The following is an 18260-nucleotide window of genomic DNA, read 5'->3' on the forward strand; positions in this document are numbered from 1 at the left end:
ATGAAGAAGCACCTGTGAGAAAACTGGAGAAGTTCGGGTAGAACTGTTTTTGTACAGTGGTGAAAACAGTTCCGTTTGACAACTAAAAAAACGAGACAACCGTTACCGAGAGTGACCAGAAGGAAGAGATAGGAACCTCAGGTGAAAGATCCTCTGTCGTCATTTGAACCCTACGCCGTCGATTCTCTGCAGCCGTGGAAATCCGGAAGAATGTACCTCGAACCGCTCAAATCACAAGGAAAAGAACAAGGAAAGGCGCTGAAGCCTCGTTCGATAGCCTAGAGCGAAAGAAACACAGCGTAGTGGTTCTCCCGACAAGGGGTTTAGTGTAGAAACATGGAGCACTCCGAAGGCGAAAGCACTTTGCAGAAGAAAGAAATAAAAAACGTCCAGACGAAGAGAGTGAGAAGCGCCACTTCGATAAAACGAGAGCGCTGAGAACTCGAGAAAAACACGCTGAAACCCCATTTTCGTCATCGACGGCATCTGCCGCGACACTCTGCAGGGGACTTATCCATGTAATCACCAGCCGCATCGTAATACAACTTGATCAAGTCCACCTTGACATTTTGTCCCGTCCTAAGTCGCGTTAAAAGTAATTCTTGTCAAAAACCGTGTCTCTTCGATACCCAAAGAACTGCAGTTCCCTTATATATATATATATATATATACGTATATATAACCTATCACCCTGCGTGCAATACGGATGTTAGATGACTGAAGTCTGTATTTCGATTGCCATGACTCTGTGTGTCGCTGGAGGTAGTTTCGTTTGACTATTTCTTGAAAATGCTTCGTTCCCTTCTACACGTCTGTGGCTGGTGTGGGATGCGCTTCTGTGCTTTGGAACTTCTGCGGTTGCCGGCATTGGCTACCCGAAAGTCATCTTAAATGCCGACTTGCAAGACCCCTAGTTCGTGTCAGAGGACATCGCCTACTGTTCACACTTTGTTCCACGTGGCGTCCGTGTCAGCATCTCAGCTGACGCAGAAGTCGTCCCAGACGTCCGCAGCGTCGGAAGAGTGGCTTCCTTCGCGGTTTTCGGAGTTTTCCTTTGCACCGCGCAAGCGTCGCAGAAACCTGCGGCTCTGCAAGCGTATCTAGGTGCCGCCAGTGTCCTCTATGAATCCCGAGCTTCGGGACAGAAGAAATGCTCGGTTCTGCGACGTCGCTGAGCCTCCGGTGCAGCCTTGTGCAACCTTTCGCAGGCGCGTACGTTGTTTCCTCTCGAGTTTATTTATTCGCGGAAGGCAGAGACGCCTGCACGAGTCCACAGAATTCCTCGAAATTTGCGCAAGTTTCGTTCTGGCCGCGATTCAAAAGATGGGCAGCCCCTGCTTCGCTTAGGTTCAGACCCAGACGGGCTGCGAATCCCTGCAGTTCGCCGGCGGTCAATTTTCCGTCTCTGTCCGTGTCGACGTACTGGAAAACTTCACGAAGAACTTCGGGAAGCGGCTTCATGAGCTGGTTGTCGACAAAACAGAGAAACGTCGGGAAGTCGACCGGCGAGGCGGCACCTTTCCCCGGATCTGCCGCCGCACCCGGACCACGCAACTCGACGAGAAGCGCTTTCACTTGATCGGGTTCCAGAGGAAACCCAACGCGGTCTTTCATGAAAGCCATCACGTCTGCCTCACTCAACTTCCCATCTCCGTCCGCATCGATTCTGGTGAAAATCGTTTCTAGCTCCGCGGCGTGCACACGCAGCCGCGGCGGAACCTTATCGAGTGCTGAGGGTTTCGCGCCAGCAGAAGCGCTGCCCCGAGGCGGCATTGTGCAAATAAGGGGAAAACACGTAAGGCAGAAAGGACTCCCGCTAAAAACAGCGCAGAGAAGGGATCTTTCGGTTGCCCGCGGGAAAGCAGGAAATTGAGGTGGAACGCAGAGCTCACTACGGGATTTTCGGCCAACACTACGCTAAACGGAAACGCGGGTGGAGACCATACAGAAGCGACAGTTTCCGCCACAGAAGCAGAAGGAAGGACGAGACGAAGAAAATGCCAGAGGACTTTCGATGAGGAGAAACAAAAGCCAGGAATAAGCATAGAGTTCCACGTGAGTTGTCTAAACCACGCACAGATACTGCCGACTTCTGTGTAACAGGGACAGACGCCGTCAGCTTGGAACTGGTAGACCTGCGTGACAAAAGAAAGTTTTCGTTCTAGGAAGAAAGTCACGGCGAAAAGAAGAATCACAGTCGCGACACATTCGCGTTTAGGGTTTACATGTCTTGGTCGTCGTGGTGCGAGCGAGAGGAACAAGGCACGCCGAGTGTGGAGAGACAAGGAAGTTCTTTATGAAATCTTTGAGCGTTTTCCCTTTGGTAAACTCTGTATATATCTTGTGTATACATCTTTCATTGAGATGGAAAGCACCCCAGTCGATCGCCGACTCGTTTTCCAAGTTCTCTCTTTCTCACGAGAAAAGAGACTCCGTTTTCGATGCTAAAATCGTGCCGCTCAGCTAGCTGCTCCCCCGTGAGTCCTCGCTGGTGGAAACGCGAGAACATGAGGAGGTGTGAGAACGCAAGAGAGGCGCTGTGTTCGACGACGGGGGTATCATATCTCGTGGCCCACGTCTGAGTCCAGATTTCACGTTGTAGCTTCCTTAAGTCGAAACAAAGCAAGACTTTCAACTCTCACTCCCTTAAAACTCGGCGATCATCAGCCGAACAACCAGGTTACGGACAGGTAGAGTCAGCAGTCGCTGCTGCCGGAGGTACAGGCGACGCGTTTTGCCAATTCTGCGACAGGCTCAACATTCTGGGCAAGCAAGGCGGCCGTCTCTGTGAAGGAGTCCGCCATCTGATTCTCAAACGAAGTCAAGATCTACAGTAAATTTTTCTGAGACTTCTGCGTCGACCACAGTCCAGTGACAAAAGCCAACGGAGCAGCCCGACGGCTGCATAGGCTGCGGCGTCTCCTTCAATGCGCGTTGTGGTGTTTTCCAGTGCTCTGGGGCGAGAAAACGAAAGCAAAGACTGCAGCCGATTTCGTTAGAGTGTCTTGAATCGCTGTGCCTTTTTGAGAGTTCTGTGGTGGACTATTTCAACTTCTCTCGGGTATTCTGTGTCTCCTGCGTGACAGTTGCATTCCTGACTCTGGATGGGGGGGAGTCGGTAACTCCAGAGGAAAAGTGCCGCAGTCCCACCGCTTTTTGTCTTTGTTCGGCGGTTCGAAGTGGGCTTTCATGTGAATATAACGTGGGCTTTCTCTTGGTCAGAAGAGCAGTGGAAAACCTCTACTAAATGCCTGCACCTGCCGACCCGAGGCGAGCTAGGTTGAGTGGTGCATTTCAACGTTCCTTCCCGGCTGGTTTCGCGTATTGAAAACTCTGGAGACAAAGTAACAGTCCTGGGCGCACTGTTGTACGTTTAATTAGCGTCCGTTAAGACTTTCTCAAAAACGCGGGGATTCCCGTCATCCATCTCTGCCGGCACTATGGGACGCATGAAGAATCCGTTCGGTTTCTGCTTCGGCGGGGGAAAGAAGGGGAGGCGCAGCGACAGCCGGAAGGCGGCTCAGGAAATTCCTGCGAAACAGCCTGAAGAGGAGGAAGAAGAAGAGACACAGATTCCTCTTCGCTATCCTCTCTTCGACCCCAGAGCAGTCAAAACCCGCGCCGAAGACCTCGGCGAGGCGCCGCTCTCGAGACCGGCCAGCATCCCCGTGGAAATGACAACTCGGGACCACATCGAACTCCCCGAAGACGAAGAAGAAAACGGTTTTGAAGGTGAAGAGGAACCTGAGGAAGAAGTTTCGGAAAAAGAAGCTCCAGATGAAATCGAAGCGCCTTCTCCCCGTGAGGAAGAGGCACCCGCCACACCTCCAATGAAAGAAGTTGAGGAACCTCATCAGGAACGTGAGGAAGTGGAGGAACCTCCTGAGGAACGGGAAGAAGTAGAGGCACCTCCTCAGGAACGGGAGGAAGTCGAGGTGCCGCCGCGGCCTGCCCCTCATGCAGAAGGAGAGAAGCTTCCGACACCGCCGGGGAGTGAGCAGCCTTCCCGAGAAGCCAGTCAGGAAGTTCAGTTGGTCAACCGGGACCCGGTGCCTGTTTCTCCACCTCCGAAAGCACCTGGACAACTCAAGACACCTTCCCCGGAGCGCGTGCCAATTCCAGAGCCTAGGGAACCGACACCGGAGCCGTCCGAGTCGACGGCGCGTTCCCCCTCGGCGGCTTCTGTCCAACTGCCAGAGAGAGAACCCGCGCACGAAGTGCCAGTCTTCGCGCCGCCTCCCGCCGGCGATCAGCCGCAAATGTCTGCGTTTGAAAAGCTGGAAAATGCGCGAGAAGGCAGTGTCAGCGACAGCCTGCCGACCGCTCCGCATACGCCTAGGGGACGATTTTCAGACGATGACATGGCTCGAAGACTTCAGGCGAAACTCGCAGAACTGGAGACGCTGCAGACGCTCGCTGAGGTCACCTACTACCGCCAAAAGCGACGAACACGCTGCAGAATGCGACCTAGATGGGTGTGTGTGGAGAAAGCCATTGATTTCTACGCAGACGCTCACGAAGAGTTCACTGCGAGAGTCCGAGAGAAAATGAACGTTCACCAGAAAAAGGACTGCTGGATATGCAGGGACTTTGACTTCTCAGACATCCCAGTTCTTCAGTGAGGAATCAGAGAGACTGCGAAAAAAACTGCTGCCCAAGCGTGTCGTCATGACCAGAGAGTGAAACGCGATTTTGCCTCAGTGCAGTTGAGCGGTGTTTTTTCAGAAGGTAGAAGTCAGACGATGATTCTCGTGCGGTATGTCTGACGTCGGTGTAAAAAAACACTTCAGCCTTGCCTTTTCGGAGATGCAAAGGTCTGCCGATTCATCTTGCTGGTGTTTCTTTTGTAGACGCGTGACGTGTGTGACACCTCAAACCATCTCGATCATCAGGTGACGAGAAAGTGATCTTCGAGAGAACGACTACCAAAGGTGCTTTGGAGATGTTCGTTTCCTCGACTTTAAACCGGTGTTTCTGTGCCAAGGTATCGTGAGTCTGTTTTCCCAGGTGACGGAAACAACACGTAGAAGACATTTTTGCAACGCTTCCCTGCCGCTCGGGTGTTCGCCAGTGACCCCAGCTTCCAAGCAAACATTCGTGCCTGCAGGCTAGTGAAATCCGAAACTTTTAGCTACTTGATTGTCCCACGTCGCAAATGCTGGTGGGTAAAGGCGTCGAAAACAAGTGAGCAATGCATCCCCTGATCAAGAATCTGAATGCAGCACCGACAAAGACTGAATTGTATAGCAGTGTACATGAAGATACCGTCACCAAATTCATTATTGTTGCAGCAAATTCTGCACGTGGTTGAAGTTTCGAGAGGTAGAGCTAAATCGGTCAGAGAATGTGACGAAATTGACAGGTGCGTTCGTTTTAGGATCAGGTGAAACTGAGAGTTCAACCCTCGTTTCCAGTTTCTTGCTAATGTGAATTATAGACCTTATACACGAGTAGCACTGCCATTCCCCCCTTTTTCGCTAGGAGACGGTTTTCATAAATGACACGCTGGATTTTGTGTGACAGAAAGGAAGACAAACTGCATTTTCCCGTCGTCTGTAGCCTCAGAGGTGACTTATCGAAACAAGAGTACCTGAAGATGCTCGTTCGCCCCCCTTGTCCGTGCCACTGAGGCAGGTTGTTAGCGCAACTAAACGCCAAATTGCCTGATACTGAGTTATCTGAAACTGTATGATCCATCAAACCAAAAAGGCTTGCACGAAAATCGATCCCGAAGGGTGTGCTAGACCGGTCGCATTCGCCAAATTAACGTAAGTTGATAAAATAAACTTCAGCCACTGTATCTATACCTGCAGAGTTGCCTTAACATTCGTGTGTCAACAGGTTTTACGAAGGATTCTAGGTGAATTTCTTGATGCACACCCTGCCTCAGTGGGATGTGTGCACAAGCTTCTCAGGAAACGATTTCGAAAGAAAGGCGTCCTGACGACGTCGGGTAGTCACAGTGCAGGGTCTATCTGTAATCTGTTCGTAACGCCGGTGAAACTTAAACATCTACAGACAACGTGCTTTTACTAAAACTAGTGCATGCTGTAGTCATGGTTTTCATGTGCTTTTACTCCGGCTTCTTACCGATCAGAGGTTAACTCTTTTGTTATACCACTCTGTTGCGTGTTGTGCTACTCCCTCGCCTACGTTCTAGGTGAGAAAAGAGCTTCTACAGAAAATGAGAGCTTTTGTGGTTTCTCCGTAGAAAAACGAAAGCACTACCCTTAGTCACATCGCCGAAACGTGTATCGGCAGACGTTGTTTTTCTTTTTTCGTCTCAACCAACTTGGACTCTCAAATCTATTCCATGTGAACACAGGTTCCTCGGGGTTTTGAGTTCCATGAAAGAAGTTACATATTAGACTATCGTCGCTCCCATGGTCTGTAGTAAGTTAACATTAAAACGTATCCAGTCTAAAGTTTACACGTAATGCAGCAGTTCGAGTTCAATGTCCTACGACATTAACGTTATTCCACATCGTCGCACGCGTCGCTTTTCACAGGCGCGGCTGCGTGCGTGTATGCACATCGAATCGCATACCAAGTAGGCAGTTTCCCCTTGCCACTGACATGCCAAGAAAAGACATGTTCTTCCCGAGAGTTCCAGAAAAAGAATCATGGGCACCGATCTCCTGAGACAGTTCTCGGCTTTTTCAGTGCAGGCCTTATCTCAGCGGCAGACGTGTGAAGACCACCACTGGGCGGCAGTCAATTCGCGACAAGTTTCCATAACTGACTCTTTCTTTGGACTGTTTCCCCTCTTAATCGCTAAAGCGTTTCATAGCGATTGACGCTACGTAGTCGAGAAGTACGCACGCTTCCTCAGAGCGCGTCGGGTCTCCCCCTTCCTCATCCCGAGAAACGACTCTCGAACAAAAAGCCCCCTTCGTCCACTACCCAATTTCGCACCTCGACGAACTGGAGAAAACTGTGTGCCTGGCGTAACACAAAAACATTCTCTATGTATCACATGTTGTCTTGCCTGGGGCTCTCCACCGAAAGCAGAGCAGACGGAAAGTGTCGATCCTTTTCCTCCCAGGGTTTTCTGCCGAGGAAAACAGTGCTTGTTAACAGAAACATGGATCATGTTGCTTCACGAAAACATTATAGCTCTGTTCCTTTCCGCCATGCCAATTCGCATATGCTGCTTAGTTATCACATCGAACGCCTGACGGTCTACAGACGCTCTTTCTTCTTTTCGGACCTCTGCAGCGTCGCCTCTTAGCTCCGGTCAACTAGACCGCAAACCTGCTAGACGACGCTCCGTCGACCGCGGTGTTCCTCCTCTCAAGTGAAAACTCGCAGCGTGTCGCACTGAACTCTTGTGCGGAGAGAGGACGGCTGTTCGGTGAAGTTAAGGAATGAGTAGAGACAACGTCTCTGGAACTTCACCCCACCAGCAAAGCTTCACCTTTGATCCACTGACATTTGAGGAACACATGCGTCTCGGCCATCTTGCGAAGACGCCTACGCCCCTTCAGCTTTGTCCCCAGATTTTCTATCTATGTTCGCCAGATTCTCCCAAAACGAAACAGCTTTCTTGCTTTTTCACATTCCCTGCGGATATTCACTCGGTTCGCGGTTCCCCGACATCCAAGAACCCGCACCTGCAGCTGCAGTCGACAGACAAGGAACAAATTTGGGTCGCGTGGACTTGGCTGGTGGAGCTCGTAGCGAGAGCCGCGGAGAAGAGCCTGCTGACGAAGAAAAGAACTCTGATTCGCTGCAGAAACAGTTTCACACAGAAACCGACAGAACAACACCTTTAGCGAAAAAAGCGATTGAGGAAAACCTAAAGGCAGAAACGATGGAGCTCTCTGCAGAGCCGTCACTGTTGCTGCATGGACACATGTCGCAGCTTCAGACCGCGTACTAGATCCGAATTTTGCGCGACACTACAAAACAGATGAGAAGAGCAAAAGTACGTGTGCGCAGAAGCTTTCTGGATCGTCTGTCTGCGTGGAGCGTCAACATGTGAGTTTCGCGTCCTCACTGCTCTCACCTAGATCGACTGCTATGCGAGGACCTCTCCGACACAGACTCGTGGTCGCTCTCCACATGTTCTCGAGTTGCACCGTCGCGAGCCCCTGCGGCATCCCCGTTGAGAAGTCGCCCACTTTCCGCTTCCCCGAATTTCCTTTCCTGCGCCTGCGTCGACTCCGCAGACTCACGACTCGCCTGCCCGCAGACTTGCTGTGAGAGAGAAGTGGAGCTCTCCACGCTCGCCTGTGCGATGCCTGATTGATTCTGAGACGCACATGATCGCGAGGAGTGCGGAGCCGACGTGGGTCGCGAAGAAGGTCGAATTTCTTCAGAGTTCAACAGAACTGACACGCGACTTGCCGCCGGCGCGCAGCCTCGACGACCGGACTCGCCGTCCGCACTCGAGTGTCTGAACGCATCGTCGCGTCGCCCTGCGTCGGCAGCAGGCGCCCGTCGGACTTCCCCCACTGTAACGACGGGGCCGCGTTTTTCCTGTGATCCGCTTCTCCCTTGTGGATGCGTCTCCCCCACAACAGGCCGAGCGTCTGAGGTGAGAGCCTCTGGGGCTTGGAGTTGAGCCTCGGCGCCCGTTTTGTCTGCTCTGAGGTGTGCGTACACCCCAAGGGCGAGCTTCACTCGAAGCAGCTGCGCGAGGCCGTGCAGCTCCCGCAAGCCTTTTCCTCCAACGCAGTGCGGCGGATTGCAAACGTAAGCGATTTCTTGGTGGTCCGAGGCAAAGCCTTGAATGGTTGAGGCCAGCTGCGCACAGAGAGCTCGAAATTCCCGCTCCTGGAACTCGCTGCGCTGTCGCTCCTTGTGCAGCTCCGCCTGCGCAGAGTGGAAGCTGCGTGCAAACGCCTCCTTCTGCTCCTCCAAGCTTTTGAAAGAGACTCTGTACTGACGAACTTCTGCCTCCAAACGCCGGTTCCGCGCAATCAGCTGCTGCAGTGCCTCTCGCATCTCAAGCGCCAACGCCTGAATGGCTGCTGCCTGCAGTAGACACCGGGAAGCTGGTGCAAATACAAAGGCTGAAACCCAGGGTCCCGAATCGAATACTCAGAAAGAACTCGTACTGCCTCACTCAACAACAAAGGTCACATGATGTCCTTTCCTCTACGCCCATTCACATACATACATGTGTGATCAACTATATATATACATATACATATATATATATATATATATATATATATATATATATTTATATGCGTAGATGGCGTGATGTTCACTGCTTTCCTGAAGGACGGATTTGTGTGTCTAAAGACGTACAGCCGGGTCCTTGGGTTGCGTTTCCTCCTCGAGGTGAAAATTTATTTTGGACATTTGTGAGGTCTTGAGTGGAGACGGTTTCGCCGAATCGTCGGGCAAGGGCCGAAGAGCAGCGACCCTGGCGCCAGTGTTAGGTCTGACGAGCTGCGACGCTCTTGCACGTGTCGCCTGGCTTCTGAGAGGACCTGAAAAGCCTCGACCGGAGACGTCCATCTTCTCAGAGAGTGAAGTTTCCGTGAGAAGCTGCCAAACCCCGCGCGCCTTCCGCAAACTTGTTGCTCCTCTTGACAAACTCTCCTCCGTTCTCTTGCCTGCCTTTGTCAGAATGCGCGAATGCACGCGAGTCAGCAGCAGAAAGTGGCGAGACAGAAGCTTAGAAGAGTTCAGCAGGGAGTCGTTTGTTTACAGCCTGTACCGTGAGTTTCAGGAGGATACTGTTATAGTCGCTGATCTCATGTGTTCACATCAGTGTAACTCAAATCGAATAAACAGACACATTAACTTGGGCAGAAAGCGTTGAAGGACGTGGTCGATTTCCAAGTAGAAAAAACAGATCAAAGGAGCTCGACGGCATCGAAAGGAAGAGTGAAGTTGTCTTCAGAGCTCCTCGAACTCTAGAGAGCTTCGAGAAAAGCTGGACCGTGCTAAGAACAAGTCTGAAGTGTGAATGTCACGCAGGCAATCCATTTACGTTCTGTTGATCGAATACACTTCACCGCTGCTCACACTCTTGCGGATGAAGAGACAATCAGAAAGGAGTTCCTCAGGAACTTCTTCGGCACCTCAGCTGTGGAAAAAAAACTCGGGAAGCAAGACAGTTCGACAGTGAAGTCGACGACGCGAGACGCGATGGATGGTGCAGAAAGTGTAAAGCTCTTTGAGGGGAACGAGAGACGCAGAACGCGAAACATTTACCAAAAGCAAACAGACAGAACAGCAAAAGGCAAACGAATCACGAATTTTCGAAAAGAGAGTGCTCGCGTCTTCATGGCTGCCAAGTCAAATAACGCACAGGCCGGGAAACTCCCGCCAGGGTCTACTCAAAGTTGTTTTCCTTACATGAATCAGGGATCAGCGAGAAACTGCAGTCGAGCAAGAAGCCTGTCGAATTAAATGAGAACTCATCCATGAAGAAGAGCGTTTGCTGCGGTTTGCATAGCTGGTTGATGGAAAAGACTGAAAGTGACCCCAGGTCTGGCTATTTACGAGATAGGCCGTGAGATGTTCCACAGCTGAACAGACAGCGTGAAAATCGCGCCTGACGAGAGTGCACCGGAGAACACGGAAGGTGGACGGGCAAAGCAGGCTTTTTTTTCAAACGAAGAAAAGAGGAAAGCGGAAAAGCAAAGGAGAGCCGCAAACGTCGAAAATACTAGCCACTCGCGCGTTTCCGCGCCTCCTGACACGTACTTTGTGAAAGGCAGGGTGGCCGTCGAACACATCGATTCGGAGTTTTCAACGCATTCATAAATCACCCGAATTCTGTGAGACGAAGGAAAAACAAGCACTTGCGACTTGCTCCTTGGCGTTCGTTTTCCAAAAGTGTTCTCGGAAAGAACTCCGCGGCCCCCGCCTCCCTTCCAGTCCTTGCGTGACAGCGCGTCTTGGCGGGCCGCATGTGCGCTGCTAAAAAAACGAGGTTTACTCGACTCAGAGAGCAAGTCTATTGAATCGCAGGGCGGGCGTTCGAGAAAAAGGTCCTGCACTGGTGAATCTGGAAGGGAGGGGAGTTGTTCAATTTATCCGGCAGAGATATACTGTTTTCCTTGACAGGGGTGTGTCCCGCTTTGCTTCCCACTGTCGGAAGAGGGAAGCCCTGTATCGGATTCTACCCAGCAAAGTCGGAGAAAAAGGTCTGCAGAACCGTAGTTTCTCGGATAGGATTTCTACGCGGACAGATGAGTTCGCCGAAAGACCACCTGTGGTCTGCAACTGACACGTGCAGCTGAATGCCGCGGACGGCAACTGTGAGACTTCTACAGGCATCCTTGTCACTCCTGTCGGTTTGCGTGTTTTTTTTTGTGGGAGATGAACACACAGGAACACGAGAAGGCCCCGGAATTCCTTCAGCACTGCTCCGTTTTCTCCTTTTCAGCTTGTTGATAGGTAATGGTACTTCGTTACCACGTGGAAAAGTCCAGGAATCACCTGTTCTATGGTCAAAACATGTACGATGGCATTTCCTGGAAACATGACACTTTGTTGGGAACTGCGCAACTGGAGAGCTTTGCGAAGACCAGGTTGAAGAATCTCAAGACAGCACTGATATAGAGAAAATGATCCGAAACAAGGTCTTCGCCAGCAGCATAGACTGTTTGCAAACATACACATTTCCTGGTCAGGGCGTTTACACAAGTTCTTGGTTTCAGATAGGAAAAAAAACAACGGAAACTGTAAGGTACGAGTTGTGATGGCTGGTACAGCCGAAAACGAGACATTCCTCAGAGTGTACAGTTCCGTAATTGGCACAGATGATCCGCGTTCCAGAACTGCATGACTCAAACCGAATAAAATAGATACAACGAGAGTGGCAGGAACGACTTGCATTGAGTGATATGTCAACAGTTGTGGCAACTCTCGACGGATCCGCAAGACGCTTACTCGTAGACTGCGGCGGATCAAAAGTACTTGCTTACGCACTGTGGAGTCCGCGTTTTCCGGAGTCGCCTTCCCGACCCGCCACAAGAGGTTGCTGTAACCGACAACGGTGACAGCGACGAAAACATCAAGAAGCAGAGAGATGCATCAAAACGAGCCTGATGGCGTTGAAGAAACAGTTTCCGGAGCCCCGTGCCTGTGGACTGGGAAACACCCGCTCAGGGTACCCTTTGTTGGGAAACAACGAGAGGTACGTTTCTAAGCAGCTTTGGTGCGCTCACGCACCTCACATACGACTGCCTTCGATTAATGAAAAACCATACAGAGAAACGTGTGAATTGATGTGTTTCTGTGCCTGTCATGGGTTGTGTGTTTGGTCAAAACTCTCGAGCTCCTGTGTGGTGGGGAGTTGTCACGCGTAATAGGTCGCTATTCGCATTTTACTCATTGTTGCCGTGAGCACTGCTAAGCAGCATCGTGTTAGCGCGTTTCAGAACGTGACGGGAGTGTTTCTTCTTGTGCAGCGAGCGTGCAAACGGAGAACTGACTGGCCAAGCCAGGAGAGGTGCAGGCGAGAAAGACACGCAGCTTCTCACGACGCTTTTTCCGTAGGCAGCCGCTTGCCATTTTCCTGCGGTTGCGAACGCAGGCCGCTAAAATCCTCAGTTTTCTCAGAGGCAACTTGGTAGCAGGTCGAACACGCCCGGCGAGACTGAGCGAGTTCCTCTCACTCCCCAACACAGAGCAACACCGTACTGTGAGGCGTGCCCGCCACACACTTGACAGAGCTCTTCGAAGATGACGAAACACACACGTTCGTGCAGGCGCGGCTGCCACAGAAGTGAACCTTCATGTGAGCAGGAAGTGGCGGTTCTCGAAGACGGCGTTCTGATTGCTGAAAAGCCACAGTTGTCCATTTGGTAGGGAGGGAATTCAAAACATTCAAATGATCCTGCGAGTGAGACAGAGCTCTGGAACGTCGCCGAAGCCACAGGGACTCCCTTAGAGCGACAAGATACTTCTTTTGACTCTCCGGCGACATTTTCCCGTTGTGGTGTGGAAACGCGTTTTTTGCGAGTTACTTGGAGGGCCCTACGAGGTGCATGCAGCAGCCGTTCGTTTCGCTGAGCGCCAAACCACTTGGACGGGCTTTTTTTCCTTCAACAGACGAAGCGCTCTTGCTTTTCCGGCTGTTGGCCGACATCTGTCAAAAGAGAACGCCGCTTTCATGATCTTTCTCCTCGTCTGGCGCCACGGCGCCAGACCACGCGCGACACAACTCGTTTTTCCCTGCATGCTCTGAAGACAACCGGAGACTGCAAGTTTCTTGCTCGCGTGCTCGGCCGGTGAATGCATTTCCAGTTCTTCATTTTCCACAAGAAGCTGCTCGGGTGTTTTCTCTACGGTTTTCATGGCGGCCTCGAACTCGGGATACTCACCGTCTCTCGAAGTTGCTTCTTTCTCGGAAGTTGGTTTTCCGTCCCTGACAGGACGATGCCTACGGCGAGACACACGGCTCCGCGAATGTTGAGTTGGCGAGCAGAGTTTTCCATCTCCACTGCGTTCCACTTCTGGCTTTTCCTTGACTCTCGCGGGTCACAGAAACGCAAGTCCCTGTGACTGTCGTCCGCGAAAGTCCGGTCCTGCGGAGCGGAGCCAAACTCACATTTTTCTGCGTCGGTTCTGCTGGCCGCCAAAGTCTTCTGCCGCACGTCGCGAAAACCGAGCTGTCTGCACAGTTGTCGTGCATTTCTTTGTCTCTTCTGCGGTTGTTCTCGGTGCATCGTTTGGTTGGTGGATTCGTGAACTTTTCTTGCGTCGATCTTTGTCGGGTCTTCGGCAGGCGGTGTCTCTATGATCTCGCGTCTTCCCTTCACGTTGCCTGTTCGCAGTTTCCGGCGAAATGGCGCTCCACGGCGTGACACCTGAGACGAAGAGTCTCGACCAGATGAGCCCCGCCGACAGTCGAGCTCGATGCCGCGTCCCTTCACTCGAAACTTCGTCGGAACCCACGACTTGTCCGTTGTCTGCGTTTGCCTCTTGCTCCTCGACTCCACTCTTCGCATCCATTTCCCTGTCGGAAGAAGAAGACACACCCTCGAGTCGATGCGCCAGCAGTGCGCCGCGCCCACGCTCAACGGCGCCCTCTTCTGTCTCCTCTCTCCCCTCTGTCTCCTTCGAAGTCGAAGCGTCGAGTTCTGCTCCCTCTCGTTTCGCTTCCTGCACTCAAGATGGCCTGCTCTTCCTCGGCACCGGCGTCTCCTGTGCGCTCCCGCAGCTCGGCCACGTGCTGCCGATGGCGTCTCCGTCTCACCCTTTCTTCCCTCTCCTCCACCTTCCTCCAGGCCAGCTTCCTTCCTCGAGAGAGCTCCACCGCCTCGCTGCGCAACAGACTGAAGATCCGCAGGGCTGCACGGCGAGGGAAAAGCGCCTTCGAGAGGCGGAGCCGGCAGGTGGACGTACACCCGAGACAAAGAGGGCGCGGGACGGCGCTGCGGGGCAGACGAGTGGAGGCGAGCATCTGTCTGCATGCGCCGAGAGTCGACATGCGGAGACAGACGCAGTGTCTGAGTCAAACGCTCCGCCGCGCGAGGCTGCAGCGCGCGACTGCTGCTCGGAGGAGAACTTCACCTGTGGACAGAAACAGGAAAAATTGGAAGACGGCGGTCACGGCGTGAGTTGTGTGTCTTGTTTTCTATGTTGGAAGAACGAGCAAGACGAAAACCGCCGCAACAATGTCTCCGCCGTCCTTCGAATTGCTGGAAAACGAATCCTCATCGACTGCGGCAAAACCTTTAGACAGGCAGCGCTTGCCTACTTCCCCCTCCACCAAGTGAGTTCTGCAGACGCGTACGATCGCTCCCCTGTTTCAGCTTCTGAATCAACGCGACAGATCACACTGGGAGAGACGCGCAGTCTGTCGACTTTCACAGACTGTCGAGCCTGAGACGAGTTCGCTGAGTCCAACAATACAGAGGTGAACCGAGGAAATAGCCTCACCGTTCCTCGACTCTTCTGCTGTGCTCTTCAAGAAGATGTGCGCTCTGTGAGTGTCTGGACAGCCGAAGCAAAGAACTGTTTCTAGGGTGAAAGAGTGGAGTCTACAGGAAGTTCTGAGACTTTTCGGGGCGCCTCCTTCTCGAACGCGTTCGACTGCCTTTCCTCTGCCTTAAAGCAGCGTGGAGAGAGAACCCGTTTTTACAGGAAACAGAAAACATTTTCGGTGCGCTGTCGGTCTGGTGGGGACAGCGGATCGCTCTGCACATAGCTGGGGAATGCGCATTGTCTCGTTGCCTTGCGAAAGGCGAGAAAATCACTTTTTCCCCGCTTTTTGCTGCGGCTGTCTCAGGCAGTCAAAAATCCGAGCAAGCAAGACTTAACTGCCTCAAGCACTCGGGCGGTCACTATCAATGTTCTCGTGTATGTACACTTCGTCTGCGGTCCCTCTGGCAACCAACATAATATGTGTTGTCCACGTTCACGGACGTTTGCGGTCAGAAACGTTCTGTGCCTCTACCCGACAAAGACATCCTCATACTCACGAGCATATATATATGTATATAATGCATTTGCAATATATGCATGCATCTATTTATGTTTGGTCGTTCGACGATGCACATGTGCGTCTGTTTCCATGGCTGTAAGAGGATAAATCGATTGCGAGCTCTGCTTTCATCTCACTCCTTGATCCCTTTTCTGTTTGGATGCGTTAGATCACAACTCTGGACGCCGTGCTGCTGACTCATGACCATCAAGACGCAGTCGGCGGGATCGACGACTTGCGAGATTTGCAGCGCTTCACTCGACCAGCTCTCTTGCCTCCAACAACTGCTTCAGGCTCGGGTGTATGTACATCTGCGCCGTCAAGCGGGAGCGAGTCTGCGGGAACTTGCGTTCCGCTCGCGGGTGAGGAGAACGGCGTTTCTGCGTCTGTTGCTTCTTCGAATTCCTTGCTTGAGGAAAAACATCTTCGAGGCGTAGAACTCAAGAAGGAGGAAGACCGGAAAGCGTTGGGGTATCGACCGGAGAATCTGCTCCCTTGCTACCTGGGGTTTCGAACGCTGCAGTCGCTCTGCAGCAAATTCAAGTACATTGTCCAGACGTCCTGGCGCATGCAGAAGGCGCTGTTAGACGCGAGAGAAAAGAAAAAGCGACAGGGAAACAGAGAGTCCACAGAGAACGGGAAGAGGTCGGAGCCTGGTGGGGAGACGTGCGAGACAGACGCGAAGAAATGGGGGGCAGAAGAATCATTGACGCCAATAGCGCATCTCCTCTGCAACAACGACTCGAACGTCCACGAAGAACTGCTCCCTGGATACGAAGTCGCCTCCGACTGCACGGACATGCCTGTTCTCGAACGAAAGGTTGCGTGTCTCGCCTTTCATCTCCTCAACGACACAGCGCCTTCTTCTTCTTTTCCTTCTTGTTTGTCTTCCTCGTCGTCTTCATCGTCTTGCTCTTCCTCCTCCTCTCCCCCTTCGCCTTCCTTTTCTTCGTCTTGTTCGGCGCCTGCCGTGTCCGCTTCTCGTCAGGATGCGCAAGACTCAAAGCCTTGTTCAACTGAAGGTGAGACGGCGAGCTGCTCTTACTCTGGCAACTGCGGCGTCGATTTAAATTGCATGTGGAAGAGACTTCCAAAGCACATCGCGGACGACGCAGGTTTCTCCACACTGCAGATTCCAGGTAGGCGGCAAAAGAGGACCTCAGTTTTCGTTTTTCTCTACTCCTCGAATGGATTACGTTCGAGTCGAATATGGACTACGACCAAACACACGTCGTTAGCTTTGACCCTACAAATACATGCATGTCTACATGAATACGTATCTATATCTATATATCTATATCTACATATATTGATATATGCGTATGTATATATACGTATGTGCGTCTCTGCATGCACAAGCATTTGCGCAACTATGTGCGTGTTTGATGGAGTAAACATGCGTTGAGAGGAATCGGCACTCTCTGCAGATGCACTCAGTTGTTCCACTTCAGAGCAGATATGTTGGTTAGTCCCTGTAGCTATGCCCGCTGTCGAAGTATCTTGCTTCTCAAGTGCAGAGTCGAGCAAAGGCTCCCGGTCGGGTGCCAGCAGGAAGGCTCTAAGGCAGGCTGTTTGTGAAAAGCGCCTCTTGACAAACAGAGGGCATCTCTGTGTTCTCGGCTGTCGTGAGAGTCCATGTGTTCTCACAGAGCTGCAGAGAGGATCTTTGTTTTCTTTCGTCCTCAGGCGTCTCCGTCCCCATTCACTCGTTCCCTGTCTTCCATGGGGGGGTGTACGTCTCGCTCGGCTTTCTAGTGGGCGCTAGAGAGAAGCTCGTTTACATTTCAGACGTAACGTCTTTCCCGCCTCCCGTCTTGCGTCGACTCCGTCAGATTCCAGACATCGAAGTAAGCGTTTCGCAAGGCTCTCGGGTGTATAGACACCCCGTCGCGGTCTCTTGGTCGCTCTGTCTCAACGTGTCCTCGTCACAGAGGGGTTTCGTCGTGTGTGTATTTACGCGTAGTTTTCTGTCGATGCCTGCCTGGGACAAGTTACGCGTAACAGGCAGATCATCGCTTTTCCGGGATGGAGAATTTGCCTGTCTCGCCAGTGACAATTTCTTGTTTGTAGACCCTCGTGGTGGACGCCATCGGAGAGAAACTTCACAATGCACATTTCTCACTTCAGGAGGCTCTCGCGCTCGCCGTCCTTCTTCAGCCGAGAAAAGTCTTCTTCGTAGGAATGTCCTGCTCCCTCGAGCACCGCAAAACGAATCGACGCCTCGCCCTCTGGCTGCGCCGACACCGCGAGGTGTATGTAGAGCGCGAGGGACGGGAGTCGCGAATCGAAAACGTCTCCCTCGCTGTGGACGGTCTCTTCGTGCCAATGCAATTTTAAGAAAGGCCTCGGCCTTGTGAATTAAGCTGCCATTTCTAGCGAGTGCAGAGTTGTTTGCTCAGCGCTCCTTCACTACGCTTCCGGCTTCAATTATCAGAGTCGAGAGAAGAGCTCAGGGGCGCCTTGTCTAGTGCAAATACACCTGCCACGCGGCTCAGGGAGCGACACCGGAGTCCGCACTCTTGCTGGTCTTTGTTCTTCGCGTCTTTCTTTTTTGGCGCTTCATTTGAGGGTTGAGCTCGTGTTTTATGCGCCCGGTAGCTCCCCTCATTGTGCCTGTTCACGTCTTCCAAAGACGTTCTTTCCTTGTTGAATCGTTCAACAAGAAACGCGTCTGCTTTCTCAGAGAAGGAGGCACCGTGCCCCGGCGGCGGATGCTCAGGACCCCCGCGGTAGACTGGGGTTTCGATTTCGCAGGAACTATTTCTTTCTGTTCTCCTTGGTTATTCCTATCTTTTCACATGCACACAGCCAGCTTCTTCTGCCTCGCTCGACACCTTTCGCGTTCTCCACACTGGCAAAT

General features: G+C 52.2%; 4 protein-coding genes across 4 annotated transcripts; 2 read left to right on the forward strand and 2 right to left on the reverse strand.

Moving 5' to 3' along the window:
* Positions 1 to 17: 17 nt before the first annotated feature.
* CAM1 (calmodulin CAM1) lies at positions 18 to 2457 on the reverse strand. The gene has a single exon (XM_002367029.2). The coding sequence runs from the start codon at positions 1771 to 1773 to the stop codon at positions 1234 to 1236; it is 540 nt and encodes a 179-aa protein (XP_002367070.1). The 5' UTR covers positions 1774 to 2457; the 3' UTR covers positions 18 to 1233.
* Positions 2458 to 2519: 62 nt separating this feature from the next.
* On the forward strand, positions 2520 to 5364 carry TGME49_246940 (hypothetical protein). The gene is made up of 2 exons (XM_018780802.1): positions 2520 to 5184; positions 5234 to 5364. Exon 1 carries the CDS (start codon positions 3441 to 3443, stop codon positions 4620 to 4622), a length of 1182 nt encoding a protein of 393 aa, XP_018634940.1. The 5' UTR covers positions 2520 to 3440; the 3' UTR covers positions 4623 to 5184; positions 5234 to 5364.
* Positions 5365 to 5676: 312 nt separating this feature from the next.
* Positions 5677 to 10803, reverse strand: TGME49_246950 (hypothetical protein). Its single transcript, XM_002367031.2, has 3 exons — positions 9259 to 10803; positions 8009 to 8979; positions 5677 to 7729 (listed from the first exon to the last, which is right to left on the reverse strand). The coding sequence occupies exons 1-3, from the start codon at positions 9469 to 9471 to the stop codon at positions 7555 to 7557; spliced, it is 1359 nt and encodes a 452-aa protein (XP_002367072.1). The 5' UTR covers positions 9472 to 10803; the 3' UTR covers positions 5677 to 7554.
* A 2299-nt stretch (positions 10804 to 13102) lies between these two features.
* On the forward strand, positions 13103 to 18061 carry TGME49_246960 (hypothetical protein). Its single transcript, XM_002367032.2, has 4 exons — positions 13103 to 14689; positions 15570 to 16539; positions 17087 to 17247; positions 17471 to 18061. The coding sequence occupies exons 1-4, from the start codon at positions 13760 to 13762 to the stop codon at positions 17735 to 17737; spliced, it is 2328 nt and encodes a 775-aa protein (XP_002367073.1). The 5' UTR covers positions 13103 to 13759; the 3' UTR covers positions 17738 to 18061.
* The last annotated feature ends 199 nt before the right edge of the window (positions 18062 to 18260 follow it).

The sequence above is a fragment of the Toxoplasma gondii genome, chromosome XII (assembly GCF_000006565.2).
Source record: "Toxoplasma gondii ME49 chromosome XII, whole genome shotgun sequence".
NCBI lineage: Eukaryota > Apicomplexa > Conoidasida > Eucoccidiorida > Sarcocystidae > Toxoplasma > Toxoplasma gondii.